Source organism: Salvelinus fontinalis, chromosome 26 (assembly GCF_029448725.1).
Source record: "Salvelinus fontinalis isolate EN_2023a chromosome 26, ASM2944872v1, whole genome shotgun sequence".
NCBI lineage: Eukaryota > Metazoa > Chordata > Actinopteri > Salmoniformes > Salmonidae > Salvelinus > Salvelinus fontinalis.
In genome coordinates this window covers 20,117,543-20,137,481 of record NC_074690.1, presented here as the reverse complement: position 1 = coordinate 20,137,481, position 19,939 = coordinate 20,117,543, and the positions used below count along the sequence as shown (strand labels likewise).

Below are 19,939 nucleotides of genomic sequence, written 5' to 3'. Positions count from 1 at the left end.
TGTTCATACAAATATTTATACATGTTAAGTTTGCTGAAAAAAACTCAAAAGGAAGATGAACAGAATAAATGTTTTATAAACAATTTGTATTTAGTTATTACAATAAACAATCATTTCTGAAGATGCCGCCTTGCCATCTTTTTTGTTGACAATGACATCAGAGTTGCAAGTGGGGAACTGAGCACAGGGATGAGAGACGAGTTTCCCAGTTGGAAGGCCATTCAACTGGATTTTTCCCAGTCGTATGCGGTAAATTCCAGCTTTCCACTTGGTTATGAATATGAACGCAGCTTAAGGCCCGAGGGGGTGTGGGATATTAAAGCAATAAGGCCCGAGGGGGTGTGGTATATGGCCAGTATACCACGGCTAAGGGCTGTTCTTATCACGATGCAACGCGGAGTGCCTGGATACAGCCCTTAGCCATGGTATATTGGCCATATGTCCCAAACCCCTGAGGTGCTTTATTGCTATTATAAACGGGTTACCAATGTAATTACAACAGTAAAAATAAATGTTTTGTCATACCCGTTGTATATGGTCTGATATACCACGGCTGTCAACCAATCAGCATTCAGGGCTCGAACCACCCAGTTAATAATAGACAATATACCACGTGTATGACAAAACATTTATTTTTATTGCTCTAATTACGTTGGTAACCAGTTTATAATAGCAATAAGTCACCCTGGGGGTTTGTGGTATATGGCCAATATACCACAGCTAAGGGCTGTATCCAAGCATACCACACCACACCCACTCAGGCCTGATTAATTATACAATCCGACTGTAGATTTTTTTGTTGTATGGAAAATAGGTAGGCTACTCAATGTTTGATGGGATTTTATACAATAGAATTTCCACATACCATCAACTCTAATGACAAAGGCTATGGAATCGCGTTCTATTAACCTACCTCGTGAGGTAAGATTGGTGAAAGCGTCCATGTTAGAGCCTCTAACTGTCATGTTTATTATAATGCTACCTACGTATACATTTAACCCACAACGTTGCAGGTAATTACTGACTGTTATTACTCCGATTTATTGTTGGCTACATGGTCTACTACCCAAGTTATTTATGGTCACAATTGTGAGTGCTTAAAATATTCTGGCAAAGACCAAAAACAGTAAATCGATGCCTTTATATTGTTTTGAGGAGCAGGGAGACTAAGATCGTAGCTCGACTAATCAATAGAATTTCAGGACCTCTTATGTTGTTTGGATGACACTTCCCATCGGTCAGGTTTGAAACTTACCTCCTTGCATCTAGTTATGGCGACAGAGCGCCACTGGAGTTTATGGTTTAGTGGGATGTATGCAGTACTGTCGCGTTGGCTTTGCCTTTGCTGACACCTTGTGGTAAAATGTCCAACAGTGTAAAACAGGCTCAGCATAAAATGGCCTACACAACAGCGGTCAAGAAAGTCCATAGTAAAATTGCCTGAACAAACATGGCCTTTGCTTTGCTTCTAGGCCATTTATTTATATATTTAAAAAATTAACAAGCAAGCAATTTGAGTTACAATTGGGTTTTATTGACTTTTGTACAAAAATGAGGGATGATGATACATAGGCAGCAAAGAAAAGACCACGTTAACCAACAACAAAAAACAGGGGGTGAAATCAAATGGCATTTCAGATACTGGCTGATGGAAGAGCCAAAACAAAACATTTGAAATAAATGATTCACTAGTAATCCATTTTTCTATTTACACATTTTGAAAGATTTGACTTCAAGTTACCGTATTTCTCCTTTAAATATTAAGTCAAGCGTCTGAAAAAAATATGTTTCAGGCAAAAACATGGATACGCCAAATCGCTTGGAACCGTCATCCAACTCAGAAACTTGGGCCTCTTTCCAGAGCTCCGACTTTCCGACCTGAAGATTACCGATTACATCATGATTACATTTTTCCCCGAGATCCCAGTTGTCTTTGTATACACCATCACCCAAGACTGTGGGGAAAGACCGCTCATGAGACTGCAGATCTGCTGGACTGTAATAGTGTGTTTTGTTTCCAATACAACAGAGTATTGAATTGAAAGCAGAACAGGACAGTCATTTATATGCAAGTCTATGCTCTACAACCAAATACATCACAGTTGATTGTTCATGGAACAGTTGTTGGTTTGTTTGTGAAAATGATATTCCTTTGTACACTAGTTATTCAAGTCAGTATGACTATCAGGGCACTGACAGTAACGATAACAGCTACGCTGTAGTCTGTGGGAAAAGGACTCCAGTATGTTCATTCACATTGCGGTTTTAATACAGTATTTCAGTGGAAAGGAAATTACTTGAAATTGGCATGAGAAAATGAGCAACTATTGTAGATAAAGACACTGTGGTTCAAAGCTTCCATGTACAGAAGGATATTTACATCCATCTAAATGATACGCATTATAATCTCATGTAGCCTCTGCACTGCCGAAAAGTATTTAAAATCAGGAATCCAGAATCAGTTTTAAACTACTTCAGGGCAACTTGAATGACAAAACAATATTGTCATATTGACACTACAATAATATAAATATTCAGTAAGATTGAGCTCAATCTGTTTTATTTTTTTATTTATTGAAATGCCAGATTGAGAATTTGGAACAAAGGCACTTAACCCTCATTGCTCCTGTAAAATCGCTCTGGATAAGAGTGTCTACTAAATTACTATGTTAAGAGCTGATAGGATGTAGTAGCAGTCTACACACTTAGATAGAGGTTACTATGGATAGCAAACAGGGTAAAAAATATATATATTTTAAGGTAATTTACACCAAATCCAATTATTTTATGAATGCCATAAAATTAAAGACCATCTTTCAGCATCAAGCCTTATATGATGTAAAATTAAATACAATATTATAATACACAACTTTAACAAAATAAAAATAAACACACCATGTTGCAACAGGTTCAAACATCTTGACAGTAGTACACAAACAGTCAAACAAATCATTTGCAACTGAACTGCAGTATAATAATACTTGGATCTAAGCAAAATATACACAATAGTTGATATGCATATACTATATAAACACACAAATGAAAATCCTTTGCAAGATGAAGTACTCAACTGTACAATATCTGCAAATGGGAACTGTTGAGCAAAATACAGTTTTTGCATATACAGTAACACTATTCTTATAATACAAGATTAAAATGTCCCACACACACAAGAATGTTAAGCACAAGTCCCAAAAGGTCATAAATGTTGAGTTGGAAGCCACTGGTAAGGCAGGGCTCGGGCGTAGGAGCTGGGATGGACCACTAATGTACAGTAGCTCGGCCTTGCTCCTAACCTTAGTGATCTACACTGAACAAAAATATAACATGTAAAGTGTTGGTCCCATGTTTCATTAGCTGAAATAAAAGATCCCAGAAATTTCCCATACAGAAAAAGCTTATTTCTCTAAAATGTTGTGCACAAATTTGTTTACATCCCTGTTAATGAGCATTTCTCCTTTGCCAAGAGAATCTATCCACCTGACAGGTGTGGCATATCAAGAAGCTGATTAAACTGCATGATCATTACACAGGTGCACCTTTTGCTGGGGACAATAAAAGGCCACTAAAATGTGCAGTTTTGTCAAACACAATGCCACAGATGTCGCAGATTTTGAGGGCGTGTGCAATTGGCATGTTGGCTGCAGGAATGTCCACATGTTGCCAGATAATTGAATGTTATTTTCTCTACCATAAGCCACCTCCGTCATTTTAGAGAATCTAGCAGCATGTCCAACCAGCCACACAACTGCAGACTACGTGTATGGCGTCGTGTGGGCAAGCGGTTTGCTGATGTCAACGAACACAATTGCATTTGATCAATGGACATTTGAATGCACAGAAATACTGTGACAAGATCCTGAGGCCCATTGCGAGGACCACTTCTTTTAATAAGGTGTCTGTGACCAACAGATGCATATCTGTATTTCCTGTCATGTGAAATCCATCGATTAGGGCCTAATTTATTTATTTCAATTGACTGATTTGCTTATATTAACTGTAACTCAGTAAAATCTTTGAAATTGTTGCATGTTGCATTTATATTTTTGTTCAGTATACATGATTCACTTTTAGTGGAGGGAACTCTACCAGATATCAGGGATGTTCGCTCTCACCTCACCTCACACACACACAAATACACAAACGGAGTCAAATGCACATCGACACACACACACACACACTTTCTCTCGCACACACTTATGGTCACAGTACGAGTCTTGCGAACACACAGGTTGGGAGTAGTGTTGAAATAACATTAACACAACCTGGCTTCAACACTTAACTTATCAAGTAGCGGCATCACACCGGTAGATAGATCTCTAACCTGCTAAATGTTGGTACCCTTCTAGGGCAGTGAAGTCTAGTTCATTCATGAGACAACTAGGACCTTCACAATGACTAGTATCAGAGAAACAATACCATTATACAAAAACACTGAAATGATAGTCAGCTTTCAATACAAATAAACCACTGGTTAAGTGTGAGGCATGTGTTGTGATCGGCGATCACTAGTCTTGTGCAGCAGTGCACCATATGCATTGCTTCAGACTATAACAGGAAACTCTGACCTTCAGGGGAATGCTTGAAGCCAAACTCATTGTAGTGCATGTATGGTTTGCTTGCTATTCTCTTTTGATATACAGGTAACTGCCAAAATAAAAGAAAACGCTTGCGTAAATGAGAGTCAAAGTAAATTGAAAGCAGGTGCATCCACACAGGTGTGGATCTAGAGTTAATTAAGCAATTAACATCCCATCATGCTTAGGGTCATGTATAAAAATGTCCAGTTTTTTCTCAGGGACTTTAAAAGGAGGGGTTTCGTAGGAAAATAGAGGGGTTAGTCACCAGATCTCAACCTGATTGAAGACTTATTGGAGATTCTGGAGCGACGCCCGACACCATTTTCCACCACTTTCAACAAAACACCAAATGATGGAATTTCTCATGAAAGATTGGTGTGGCATCCCTCCAATAGAGTTCCAGACACTTGTTGAATCTATGCCAAAGCGCATTGAAGCTGTTTGGTTGCTTGTAGTGGCCCAACGCTATGTTGGCGTTTACTTTGTTACATGGCTCTAACGGCCCAGTGCACATGATTTTACTGTGTTTTATACACATTTACACACTATGGAGGTTAGAATAATATTGTGAAGTTGTAAAAATTATGATAATGCCTTTTTAGTGTAAGAGCTGTTTGAAGAGACCTGAAATTTCAGCCCGTTTTGGTGGGATGGAGCTTTGAAATCAGTTAATAGACCAATAAGAAAGAGTTCCAAACCTCTCTTCCAATAGCGGCTAGTTTTCCCCTCCCTACTCAAACAGTCCTAGTAAAATTCTTGCTTGAGAAATTGATCTGGGGAAAAAATCAGTTGAAAATAAAAGACACCCACCCACCAAACTTGGGTTCAAGTTACTGAAACAGAGCATGCAAAGCTTGTTTCAAATATTAGCTTACATGCTAAATCCTAGTGGAAAAGTTTAATCAAATGCATCTACTGGAGAATTTTATGTAATGTTCAGTGTTGTTATGACACCAGTTTTAGAATGATTGTTTTCAAGCATTCCCTTTCAGACTGTCATTTCCGATACAGGCTAAAGCAGATTGGTTTCATTCTACAAAGACACGGCGACAAACTTAAAACTCTTTAAAGGCCACAACATGATATCCGTCTTTCCTTCAGAGACATCTCCTGTTTGACATGCTCTATAAAAGACTGACCCAACTGTTTCTCTCTGTCCCTATTTCCTCCTCCCACCCTATCCTTTCTCTGTCCCCAGACCATAGAGCCCCCTTGAGGGTCAGCCTGTAGGGGGTGGGGTTGTTGGTTTGGGAGTAGGGGGGGGCTCCTGTTCTTTCTTCTTGGTTCTGGTCCATATCAGTGTTCCTTTGGTCTCCATCTTAAATATGCCCAACCAAGTCAGTCACTTCCTACTTTCTCTCCAGACAGGGAGGGGCTAGCGTTGTAGCAGGTAGACCACCATCTCGTAGGTGGACATCATGATGGCGGTGTTGGGGATCTGGCGGACCAGATGGGTGGTGAGACCACGGTACAGGGCGCGGTAGCCCTCCTCCTTAGGTACTGTCAGTAATGTCTGGAAGAAGGAGCGGTACTTGCTGCCCTCCTCTCGTAGCCGGGTGCGGATCACCTCTACAAAGGGAAGAGAGAAGAGGAGAGAAAAGGGGGAGGACAGGAGAGGGGGGGAAAGGGAGAGGAGATAAAAGGGGGGGGGGGGGGGGGGGGAGAATAGACTGATTGACTTGTTAACCCTGATTCAGTTTAAAAATATTTATTATTGGCGATAGCAATATCATATCAACCAATAACCATAAGGGTGATACATCGTGCATACCATGGGGGTAGGCGATAGACGTGGCACAGGTCTTGGAGGTGGCGGCGGCCAGCATCATGCCCACAAAGTCTGAGGCATCCCTCACCGACTCGTCCTCGTCCTGATCCATGCTGGCCTGGGCCCTGGACTCCACCAGCTTGCGCTTGATGCTCTCATAGATGACAAAATGGATGACTGTCTCGGAGATGCCGGCATACGAGGCAGACATACCCCGATAGAAGCCTCGCCAGCCCTCCGTCTGGTAGACCCGCCGCACACACTCAAACGCATTCATGCGCCTCTCGCCACGGTTCCTGTGGTAAATGCACATTTGGGGGGGGGGGGGGGGGGGGGTCATTATAGCTAACGGGATACATTTGGCAAGTAAGTAACATGTTAAGGGATTCGCAACATCCAATAACGTAATATGCTCTACTAGTACTCAGATTAACACCTTTTCCCTAAGCACAATGAATCAAAACAATATTTTATCTCTACTTAACCAGGCAAGTCAGTTAAGAACAAATTCTTATTTACAATGATGGCCTACCGGGGAACAGTGCCTTGTTCAGGGGCAGAACGACAGATTTTTACTTTGTCAGCTCGGGGATTTGATCGTGCAACCTTTCAGTAGTCCAATGCTCTAACCACTAGGCTACAATAAGCATGACAATGCATAACATACAGTATTTAGAGAACCAACAAAATATGAAACAGCTGTGGATTAACATAAAAGCTTAGGGAATTTAAAATTGGCTGCATTCTGACTTTGGGGAATCAATGACTTTTACAGCATGTGGCCTAGATACAGCCTCCCTCCTCAGTACTTACCTGGCATCCAGCTGCAACCGGGTCTTGATCAACCAGATGGGATTGGTCACCGTGATAGCAGTGAACCCTGGGAAGAAGAGTTCAGAGGTTCAGACAGGGGGAGTGACTGTGTGTGAAGGACTCAGCCTATCCAAGGACAGAGATATATACAATGGGGGGTGTATTTCACAAAGCACCACCAATGAGTGAGCCAGCCATCTAACAACTGTGTATTTCCTGGATGATAAAGGAAGATCAACTTGAATATAAAGAAGGATATTACAGATTCAATACTTGCAGTAGTAACCCAACGACATTCAACTTCAGCTGGCTTTATGAACTAGAAAAGTAAGAGTTAGAACTGAGTGCTGGCCAATCTATCGATCCTGCGTTTTGTGAAATACAACCCCGGTGCACTCTAAACATTTCCTTCTCGACTGGCAGCAGTGTGTGGAAGCTTTGTTGACATCTTTAAGCTGTGTTTATTGGCCTTTTATGAGCGGTTTATTTACGTATTGGCAATCTCGTAAAATATTTCCTTTTATCGCTGGTGCTCCGGTACCAGAGATTATAAAACATTTAAACTTGATTACCTTTGTTAAGGGCAGACTGTCCCTCACAGGAATGGTATTATATGGACTGATTAGATTCCTCAAGGTTATTACAGTACAGGCAAAAACTCAGCTTAAAGATACAGTCCACATTCTTCATATTTACAAGTTGCAACAAATATAACCAAGATGTATTCTATAATTACTAATAAATACTATTCCTTAGTGTTAATTAACAAGGTGGGCCTGAATCTCATGTACACGGAAGGCACTACAGAATGATATAGCATAGTGCTATGCTATTGTTCAGCCCCCTCAATGAACATCATTATTATACTTCACTCTGATTAAGTGTGCCTGATTAAATTCTACCCTATAAATTAGTCAATGAATTGAGTAAATGTAATTTGAACAATAGTAGCTAGCTCCCAGATGAGGTGAGCTCAGCCCTACATCTTAAGAGAAAGTCAAAGCGGAAAAATCACAAAGTGGACAAGTAGGCGGATGTTATTTCCTAGGGAAACTAGGTGTATATTTATAAATACCAAAACATTTACTATTTTAGTGTTATTAATAAGTTGCTTATACTAAATTTGGGTTTGAATTATTATTATTTTTTAACAGAGAGACCAATGAGTACCCTGACAATGCATCAAGTCATTATGTTAGTTCACAAAGGAGTGTTATGTCATATACATTACAATGTATATGACAAATGTGTAAGGTGCAGGTCATTCTAGTGTGATCATAATGTGTGCATTTTTAAAAGACAGACACTAAATCCTGCACATCACTTGTGCTCAAGATACTAAACCTCCAAACAGGAACATAGTTTAAAACATAACATTTGAAAATCAACATACATTTACATCACTACATAGCATCTTCTCTAAACAAGAAACCAGGGGACGTCTACAGTACAGTACGCACGACTAGAGCTTCTACTGTATCAAGGGACACAGTCCTAAGGAAACTGCATGAAGAGGATGACAAGTCTGTTGAAGAAGAAGAAGAAGGAGATAGCGTCTATGGCGTGTACTCACAGAGTAGGGGCAAAGCTACTCCGCCTCACAGCTGCAGCTAGAAGCCTGCAGATATGGGGGGGCTGAGGTGGCGGGGGCTCTCCCCCCTCACGCAGGGGTGAAAGCTACAGTAAAGCCCTAAAATGACCACAGTCACACACAGGCAGCAGTCAACCAACCAACCCACCCACAAACTCCTTTTATTTACATAGATGAAGAGGAAACCTACCGATCCTACCCAATCCCTGTATTTTTTAACAGGTAAAATAGGATGACAAGTATCACCCCCATCTCCCCCAATCTGATATAAACAGGTAAGATCCCACTAAGCCTCCCCAAATCCCCCTTTTTATATATAAACATAAGATAATCCTCCCCACTCCCACATTTTTACCCACCCTTTTTTAAACCAACTAAGGTGGGAGAGGAGAAAAGGGGGGGTCACACCCCATCTCTTCCTCCCCACTCTAACCCTCAAACTCTTGACCTTACCCGACCCACACCTGTTTTAAAATGCAAGAGGCCGTCTCGTGTCGTTTCTCTCCCCTACGTTTTGTCAGGTACTGTATGTCGTTCTTGGTAAGGGAAGAAACATGCAAATCTGTCGTAAATGGAACATCACCCCACTGGTATAATCATTATGTGCAGGACAAAACAAATAAACATGTGTGGTACACAATAATAAAATATATTTAAACAATGCTACAGGTGCGAATCATTGTCAACCAATGGCATCATTACCACAGTCACTTTTATTGATTCTAAACAGTAACGATGGGGTCAAATAAAATGGGGGAGAAAGTCAACAATGAAATAGTCACAATAAAAAAAGGTAAAATAATGCCAGAGTTGAAATGCTAACCTTGTCAAGCAAATTTAAAAAGTCTATAAAATGACGAGCTTTGTTAAGTGTGCCTGATTAAATTCTACCCTATAAATTAGTCAATGAATTGAGTAAATGTAATTTGAACAATAGTAGCTAGCTCCCAGATGAGGTGAGCTCAGCCCTACAGCTTAAGAGAAAGTCATTGACGTCATGGTGTGAGCCTCAGTTGAAGGCATCATTGGCTGCCATGAGGAAACTAAATGGAGTCTGGCCTTCTTGAATTATTCAAGAGGACCAAAGCGGAATAAGTGAAACAAAATATAGCTGAGTGGAGGATTCCTTTATCTCTGATAAACAGTGTTATGATACGCCATTTCAACAAGACCACCCATCGGTTTCTGATCGTCTCAACAACTTTCTAAAAGTTTTAAACATTAATGCCATTTTTATGTTGGACAAAAGGACTGTGTGGAGGCCAGATGTCTGAAATAAATAGAACTTTTCCCCCAAATTAAACATATTACTGGAGTGTCAGCCATTTCATGCTTGACCCGTTTCATATCTAAACTAATGGCGTGACCTAGTTCCAGTGTTATTACAGGACTACAGTCATCTGCTATAATGCAGTGTGCTTTAGGCTGAATGGGGCCCTCTATTAAAATATATGATAGATGTGATATCTGTGCACAAAGAGGGTCACATATTATGCTTGAGGGTGTCAGAGTCCACAACCAAGTTCAAGGCTCTTGACATACTATGGGGGACCTGATCCAGTGTAAATTAATCCACATGAACTAGCAAGTCTATACAGGAGGTCTATGGACAGAAATAGACACTAGGCCCTGAGCAAACTGTGGTTGTGTTGAACTCAAGAGAAGGCATGAGTATGTGTGGCAACTCCTACTCATGTGTTACATTTACTAGGACAAATGGTTTAGATGAGCAGCTGAAGAACAGTTCTTAGCTCCACTCCTATAGAGAGGGTCCAGGGAGTTGAATGACTGTGCAAAATGGGCATGATTATAGGCGAGTAGTGGGTATGATTATGAATCAACACCAAGTATACCAAACACTAGGAACACCTTCCTAATATTGAGTTGCACTCCCCCCATTTTGCCCTCAGAACAGCCTCAATTTGTCAGGGCATGGACTCTATTAGATGTCGAAAGCGTTCCACAGTTGTTCCAAGTTGGCTGGATATCCTTTGGTGATGGACCATTCTTGATACGCACGGGAAACTGTTGAGCGTGAAAAACCCAGCAGTGTTGCAGCCTGGCACCTACTACCATACCCCGTTCAAAGGCACTTCAATCTTTTGTCTTGCCCATTCACCCTCTGAATGGCGCACATACACAATCCATGTCTTTATTGTCTGAAGGCTTAAAAATCCTTCTTTAACCTGTCTCCTCCCTTCATCTACACTGATTGAAGTGGATTTAATAAGTGACATCAATAAAGGATCATAGGCTTCACCTGGTCAGTCGGTCATTGAAAGAGCAGGTGTTCTTAATGTTTTGTATACTCGGTGTATGTTGTCTAAATTAAAATGGTCTATTCATTCTACATCTGTAATTGAAAAAGTCAGTAAGCATGTTTCTATCATTTGTAATTGGAGAACTGGCACTACATCAAATTAAAAAAATTGTTGACTAAAAAGCATCTTTGGGTAATTATTCTATATTCTGCATATATATTCTGAGGGAAATGATTCAGGTGTGTCAAATAATTTTGGGAGTGCCATAATCCGATAGGAATTTTCTAGTGTCTGGAACTTGGTTGTCACCTATAGCCTATATCCTGTATATAGACATGCATACGTATGTTACATGAGTAATATCTACAGCACAATGGAAAGTATAGCTTATGTTGGCCTCTTTCGCCAGACGTACATACCTAAACTTAAATAACCTGCATCTGCGGTGTCAGCGGTTCAAGAGTAAATGACGATGAACCAAATAAGGACCCTCAAACCTAATAGTGACAAGGTTAGCATTTCACTTCGTATGCCGACTAAGAAACATCTAAAGTGTGTGTTGTTCATGTACCTTCAGTAGGGGGGGGGGGGGGGGGTAAACAGGCTGGTAAAAAAGGGGGAAGGGGTAGTGTATCAAGACTGTGCAATCATGTAGAAGTTATAGGAGATGAAAGAGCTGCAAACCAGCTAGTGACCTATAACCAGCATCATCATTATTAGCATCATCATCATGGTCATACCAGTGAAAGGAAATGGAGTGCTACCTGAGGCGTCCGGCCGGTGTGTTGCCGCGAGGCGGGGGGGGGGCCTCCCGCAGTGAGGGCCCTGACATGTTAGCGCCCTGGGGCCTTTACTACTGTACACACACAGCATAGACAGCGCTTGAAGGGCCAAACTCACTGTTTAGCAACAAACTGGTACGTTAACACAATTTAGGGTCCTTCGAGAGAGTCGAAGAGCCTCAAGAGAAAAAAACTGGGGAAAGTGGGGGTGGGATGGAAAGCACAACCCAAACTTTGAGGATGTTATTTATTTATTTTATTGCTGGAACAGACAGCTAGCTAGTGGTAAGTCTTGTAGCTGTATGTAGTAAAGTGTTGCTGAAAAAGTGCTGCCAAGTTGGCTGTATATAATTGTAGGACAGAGGCAGTAATGTGGGTCAGTGGGTCTATTTGCCGTGTGAAATCTCAAGAGCAGTTCACTATATGAGTGGAAGTAGTAGAAAATGCAACTGACAGTGTTAACTCTGTGCTTTGTCTTTTTCACACTTTACGTATTTTCATACTAAGTGCTTTGACTGAGAGAACAGATAATTGTTTTTGCATACAACTTAACTACAATATTGAAGGGTAGAATAACCTCTTCACTTTCACTATAGATATAAAGTGGGGTTTATACTAGAGACTGATCCTGAAAGTCTTCAATTGTGCTTTCGGGCAAACCATCTGTGGTTGATATTCAAAACACTGGAAAACGTCCACAAGGTAACCCATATAGTGGCAATGTCTAACACCTAGCTGGATAGAGGCTAGAGCAATGTTAATAAAATATTGAATTATCTTCAAATTAACAGAAAACCCAACAACCCCATAACGCAGGATACAAATGTACAAAACAAACATTTAAGCAAATAAAAAAATATGGCCAGTTACTTTAAAAAACAAAAACTAAATATCTTTAAATAAATACTTAACATATCCCCTTTTCTATGTAATCAGTCAAAATAAAATAAGTAGCTGGAAATTAATTGTCTAAACAAGTCAACTTTGAATGTAGCAACAAGCAGGCTATAGACAGCAGAGGAGGAGTTTGTGAAACAACTGTTACCTGCTAGGCCTGCAGACACCATATGGACCTGCGTCGAGTCGGGCTCAAACACGCCGTTCAGCTTCTCTTTGGCAGTGGAGTAGGATGCAAAGTAGATGGCTCTGTTGATACAGGAGGGAATGGATGTGAGCTAATACAGCGTTACCGTTAAAACTATATTTTTTGGGGTCATGATGGTCGATACCAATATGGCAACAAAAAATATATATTTCATTTTTGTGAGATTGGAGCAAAATTGCACAGTATAAAGGACAGGCAAATGCCCTCTGTCCAAATTGACCCACTTCAATTTGCTTACCGCCCCAATAGATCCACAGACGATGCAATCGACATTGCACTGCACACTGCCCAATCCCATCTGGACAAGATGAATACCAATGTAAGAATGCTGTTCATTGACTATAGCTCAGCCTTCAAAATAGTACCCTCCAAGCTCATCATTAAGCTCAGTGCCCTGGGTCTGAACTCCGCCTTGTGCAACTGGGTCCTGGACTTCCAGATGGGCCGCCCCCAGATGGTGAAGGTAGGAAACAACACCTCCACTTCACTGATCCTCAACACAGGGGCCCCACAAAGGTGGGTGCTCAGCCCCCTCCTGTACTCGCCGTTCACCCATGAATGCGTGGCCACACACGACTCCAACTCAAATCATCAAGTTTGCAGACGACACAACAGTAGTAGGCTTGAATACCAACAATGACGAGACAGCCTACAGAGAGGTGAGGGCCCTGGGAGAGTGGTGCCAGGAAAATAACCTCTCACTCAACGTCTACAAAACAAAGGAGCTGATCGTGGACTTCAGGAAACAGCAGAGGGAGCACACCCCTCTCCACATTGACAGGACCGCAGTGGAGAAGGTGGAAAGCTTCCACATCACTGACAATCTGAATTGGTCCACCCACACAGAGTGTGGTGAAAAGGGTGCAACAGCTCCTCTTCAACCTCAGGAGGCTGAAGATATTTGGCTTGGCCCCTAAAACTGTTACAGATGCACAATTGAGAGCATCCTGTCGGGCTGTATCACCGCCTGGTATGGCAACTGCACCACCCGCAACCGCAGGGCTCTCAACAAAGAGCCCGGATCTCAATCCCATTGAGCATGTCTGGGACCTGTTGGATCGGAGGGTGAGGGCTAGGGCCATTCCCCCCAGAAATGGCCGGGAACTTGCAGGTGCCTTGGTGGAAGAGTGGGGTAACATCTCACAGCAAAAACAGGAAAATGGTGCATCCATGAGGAGGAGATGCACTGCAGTACTTAATGCAGCTGATGGCCACACCAGATACTGACTTACTTTTGATTTTGACCCTCCCCTTTGTTCAGGGACACGTTATCCAATTTCTGTTAGTCACATGTCTGTGGAACTTGTTCAGTTTATGTCACAGTTGTTGAATCTTATGTTCATACAAATATTTACACATGTTAAGTTTGCTGAAAATAAACGCAGTTGACAGTGAGAGGACGTTTCTTTTTTTGCGCTGAGTTTATTACTGCACTGTCGGAACTAGAAGCACAAGCATTTCGCTACACTCGCATTAACATCTGCTAACTATGTGTATGTGACATATAACATTTGATTTGAGTCAATGCTACTCCAACATTGCTCGATCTAATACTTATCTTTTTTTATTCCATTCTTTTACAATTGTGTATATTGTTGTGAATTGTTAGATACTACTGCACTGTTGGAGCTAGGAACACAACCATTTTGCTACACCCGCAATAACATCTGCTGAAAATGTTTGTGACCAATCAAATTTGATATGGCCCGGAACTCCTGTTCCACTCATTTGGGTAGTTAGTGTGTTACCAACCTACATAAACATCTACAGCACCTATAGAAAGTCCACACACCCTTGGATTTCTTCACATTTTGTGTTACAAAGTAGGACAAAAATGGATTGAATTGTTATTTGTCAACGATCTACACAAAAATTATAACTTTTTTAAAGATGAATGAAAAATAAACCACCATTATACCTTGATTACATAAGTATTCACCCCCGACTCAATACATATTAAAAACACCTTTGGCAGCGTTTAAAGCTGAGTCTTTTTGGGTAGGTCTCATAACAGCTTTGCACACCTGGATTGTGCAATATTTGCCCATTATTCTTTTCAAAATTCATAGCCTTAATTTCTCAGAACAAGAACAGACTGACGAGTATCAGAAGAAAGTACTTTGTTTCTGGCCATTTTGAGCCTGTAATCTAACCCACAAATGCTAATGCTCCAGATCCTCAACTAGTCTAAATAAGGTCAGTTTTATTGCTTCTTTAAATCAGAACAACAGTTTTCAGCTGTGCTAACATAATTGCAAAAGGCTTTTCTAATGATCAATTAGCCTTTTAAAATGATAAACTTGGATTAGCTAACACAACGTGCCATTGGAACACAGGAGTGATGGTTGCTGAAAATGGGCCTCTGTAGATATTCCATAAAAAATCAGCCATTTCCAGCTACAATTGTCATTTACAACATTAACAATGTCTACACTGTATTTCTGATCAATTTGATGTAATTTTTTTAAATATTTCAAAAACAAGGACATTTCCAAGTGACCCCAAACTTTTGAACGGTAGTATATGTATGAGGGACAGAGAAAAGGTTAGTCATTCAAACATCATGTCAACCCCTACTTTTTCACACAGAGTGAGTCCATATAACTTATGATTTGTTAAGCCAAATGTTACTAATTTAGGTTTGCCTAAACAAGGAGGTGAATACTTACGCAATGACTATTTTAGTGATTACTTTTATTCATTTGTAAAAATCTGTAGAATTTTCTTTTACCTTTGACATTATGAAGTATTTTGTGTAGATCAATGACAAGAAATTACAATTAAATACTTTTCAGTCCTACTTAATAAAACAACAATATTTGAAAAAAGCCCAAGGGGGTGTAGACTTTCTATATGCTTATAAAAAATAAATGGCCCATTAGGCATGTCCCTGCGTACTGCGTGTGTCTGTCACTGCACACGCATGCTTGTGTGCAATTCATTCCCAACCAGGCACCCAAATCACATGCCCTGCTTTAGCTGGAGATTAATCTCCCATGCAACTCCTACGCTTCCTCTACTTAACTCAAATCCCAGAGGATTAACGCAAGTAAACATTTCCGCTGTGGGGATTAAAACCCAACGACCCACCAGCGCTTGGCTCGCTCACCCTGTCCTTAGTGTGCACGTGTATGTTTGTGAGAGAGTGAGGTTGTGTACACTGTGCATGTGAGAGACTGGGTGCATATTCACGCGCGTGTGTGTTAAGTGATGGCCGATCTTAGTGGTGGGACGCGGACTCATCTAAAGCTTGTGATGTGGAGTGTGCTGTAGATGAACAGCTGACTGCCCAGCCAACCATGCTCTAATGCTAGACAATATGCTCTCCTGGGCAGCAGGCTGCAAAGGCCAAGGGGGAGACCAGTCAGCCAGTACCTTTCCACAGCAATGGCACACAGCAGCAGTGTTACAGTCACTTCACTGTCTGATTGGATACGGTTCCTTGCTGTGTTAATATAGGTAAAGCCTGGTGAGCGTCTAGTCGCTGGCAGGGGTTATTGAGGAAATGGCATTGGTGTTTTTACTCTGTTCCAGTGCAACATTGAGGAGAGTATTGAGGAACAGAACTCTGTAGGAGTAATGAAGGATGATTAATTATTCTCTCTTTCCACTGCTGTAATTTTTATGACAGTGTGCGCTCAGGTCAGTCTTTCTCCTTACCCTCTCTCCCTCCCTGCCGTTCTCTCTGTCTATATCGTTCTCCCCATCTACCTCGCTCCTTCCCGGTCTCTCCAACCCATCTCCCCCCAGACTCTCCAGAACCCTCCCCGCTCTCCCGGTCCTCGCTCTCCGTCCTCCCACCTCCCTTCTCGCTTTTCTCCCACCTCGCCCTCCCCACTTTTCTCCCAACTCTCCATCCCTACCTCTTCCCGTCCTCCTCCCCATCCCTACCTCCCCGTCCTCCTTGCTTTCCTCCCACCTCTCCATCCCTACCTCTCCCCGTACTCCTCCCCATCCCTACCTCCCCGTCCTCCTTGCTTTCCTCCCACCTCTCCCTCTCCCCATCCCTACCTCTCCCCGTCCTCCTTGCTTTCCTCCCACCCCTACCTCTCCCCGTCCTCCTCCCCATCCCTACCTCTCCCCGTCCTCCTTGCTTTCCTCCCACCTCTCCCTCTCCCACCTCTCCCTCTCCCTCCTCCCTCTCCCCACCATCCTCGTTTTCCTCCCTCTCCCCGCCCTCCCACCGCGCTCTCCCCGACCCACCCACCCAACGTCCTCCCCGCTTTCCTCCCACCCGCTTTCCTCCCACCATCCTCCCCGCTTTCCTCCCACCATCCTCCCCGCTTTCCTCCCACCATCCTCCCCGCTTTCCTCCCACCATCCTCCTTCCCTACCTCTCCACCTCCTTTTTTGCGTTCCATTCCAGTGTTCCAACCACCAAAATACATTTATGAACCAGGTTCTAACACCAACAAAGTATTGGTTGAGATCGTTCGTTTCAGTTCATATTTAAAAATAATATTAACATTTAGCGCAACATTAAATTACTTCACCAATTAGTGCGGATGGAGTAGCTTGCTGTGGAGCGGGTATGCGATTTAAAATCGGTATAGGTAAGTTGTTAAGAGCAAAAATTGTATTTTGCCATAACAGTATGGTTTAATCATAATGAAAGACAAACACGCACACACACAGCTGCCAGTTACAGTGTAGGCCGAGAGATGCAACTGAAATTGAGGGTGAGGAGAGCGCGAGAGAGGATGGAAGAAGCTTGCCTTGAAGCACTGGGCATCATTGTAACGACGTGCATGATCAGAATCAGGCACACAGAACTATACCTACAGAGGAGCGGCTTCTATGGAGGAGCTTTGAATAAATTTGGGCTTCCGAGTTGGTTTAAATGTTGGACCAGAGCAAACATTAGCTAGCTAGTCAACAAGCCTGTGTGTGCGGAGCAGCACAATAATTAAAAACGTCTTACCTTTTTGTAGTTAATAAATCTTGTGAAACGTGATAACTATAGTATCCTTAACTAGCATTGAAAAAGTAGATCCATTATATTTGTAATTAAAAACATCTCTCCCTAATTTCTGAATTACACTTATAACATTGTCAGGAGGCTACAGCAACCTATGCTTCAGAAGGGAGCGGCAGGTAACCCACACACACTTCGAGCTGGCAGGCAGACGTTGGTTATAGTTAATTGGTTGTAGTTATACACGTACTGCGTTTCAAGTTTTCTAGTTCCGACTAGCACGTGAACGCAGCATAAGTTTGAGTGACAGAGGGCTTGGCATAGGCGCTTTGTTGCAATTTCTGTGGGAATGTAAAATAAAGTTATTAACCGGTTCACATGCTTCTAAAATAACAGTTCTGTTCCAGGAAGAGTATAGATCACTTTATTTTTCGGTTAGGGTGCTGTTTTTCAAACAATTTCATTTTTTCCCCCCAGTTTTTGGTTCTGTTCCTTGAACCGGTTCCAACCCTAAGTAAAAAGTCAATTACTGCGAGATCATCAGCCTATGCCATATGGTCACATTGATACACTGTGATCCATTGGCAGCTAAAGAAATGAGCTTATGGAACTCATAGCTTATAGGCCAATGCAGCAGTAGGCCTATAACTTCCATTGCTCTTTCAGTAGGCCTATAACTTCCATTGCTCTTTCAGTAGGCCTATAACTTCCATTGTGATTATCAAGGGGGAGATTGTTGTAAAGATTTTTCAAATAGCTTAGTGTGAGGAACAATAACTTTTATATATTATCATTTGCAATAAATAGAAAAATATGTTAAAAAAAACACTTTCCTACATTTCCGGGCAGCATATTAGTGGATTTGGATATTTCAGCCAATCCGTTGCTGACAGGTGTATAAAATTGAGCACACAGCCATGCAATCTCCATAGACAAACATTGGTAGTAGAATGGCCTTACTTACGGTGCCACGTTAAGCTCAGTGACTTAACGTGGCACCAACATAGAATGGCACCTTTCCAACAAGTCAGTTCGTCCAATTTCTGCCCTGCTAGAGCTTCCCCGGTAAACTGTAAGTTCTGTTATTGTGAAGTAGAAGGTGATAGTCTAGGTGATTCTGTGCTTCCAACTTTGTAGCAACAATTTGGGGAAGGCCCTTTCCTGTTTCAGCATGACAATGCCCCCATGCACAAAGCGAGGTCCATACAGAAATGGTTTATCGAGATCGGTGTGGAAGAACTTGACTGACCTGCACAGAGCCCTGACCTCAACGAACACCTTTGGGATGAATTGGAACGCCAACTGCGAGCCAGGCCTAATCGCCCAACATCAGTGCCCAACCTCACTAATGCTCTTGTAGCTGAATGGAAGCAAGTCCCCGCAGCAATGTTCCAGCATTTAGTGGAAAGCCTTCTCAGAAGAGTGGAAACTGTTATAGCAGCAAAGTAGGGGGGGACCAACTCCATGTTAATACCAAGGATTTTAGAATGAGATGTTCGACAAGCAGATGCCCACATACTTTTGTATGTAAGGGGAAATTAATAAAACCAAAAAGGGCAAACAATTCACACAATGAATGCAAAATTAGAGGGAGACTGCTGAACCATTCTGGAGAGACTTGCCTATATCGTCACCACACACACCACTCTCCTTCCTCGTCTCAACATTTTAAATTATACCCAAAACACATTAGTCACATATTTTTTTAGATGGTTTTCACTGAAAGCAATAATCAACTAGGCCTATTGCCTCGCGCACTGCCCAAATTGGCAGCTTCTCAAGTAAGCATAGGCCTACGAGCTTGCAACTTGAAACAATCCACAAAAAAAAAAGAAACAAATTATCCTCGAGTCCTCTGTGGCGAAGTCATGCTTTCTGGTGAAGTATTTTGAATTGTTCCATTTCTGTATAGACAGGAGTAATTATATAATTTTGGCAAATGCATTTCCATTTACTTCCCTATTGGACCCACCACTATGCCATCTCTCTCCTGTTCTATTGGTTTTCATATCAACTTTATTTCATTGTCCAGAAGCCAAAGGCACAACCCTAGTCATTAACAACCCATCCTAGTTGTTGGATCTTTAGATTCCCCCTCTTTCTAAGTTTTTACTTGGAACCTCT

The 19,939-nt window shown here is 41.9% G+C and overlaps 1 protein-coding gene across 1 annotated transcript in view; it reads right to left on the bottom strand.

Annotated features, from left to right (window-relative positions):
* Window positions 1-1,512: 1,512 nt before the first annotated feature.
* Window positions 1,513-19,939, bottom strand: part of LOC129823872 (solute carrier family 25 member 36-A-like) — a 32,364-nt gene continuing 13,937 nt past the window's right edge. Inside the window, exons 4-7 of the mRNA XM_055882927.1 lie at window positions 12,841-12,941; window positions 7,162-7,228; window positions 6,352-6,644; window positions 1,513-6,149 (exon numbers count right to left, since the gene is read on the bottom strand). Coding sequence (XP_055738902.1) covers window positions 5,956-6,149; window positions 6,352-6,644; window positions 7,162-7,228; window positions 12,841-12,941 — 655 coding nt within the window. The 3' untranslated portion in view covers window positions 1,513-5,955. The remainder of the gene's footprint in view (window positions 6,150-6,351; window positions 6,645-7,161; window positions 7,229-12,840; window positions 12,942-19,939) is intronic.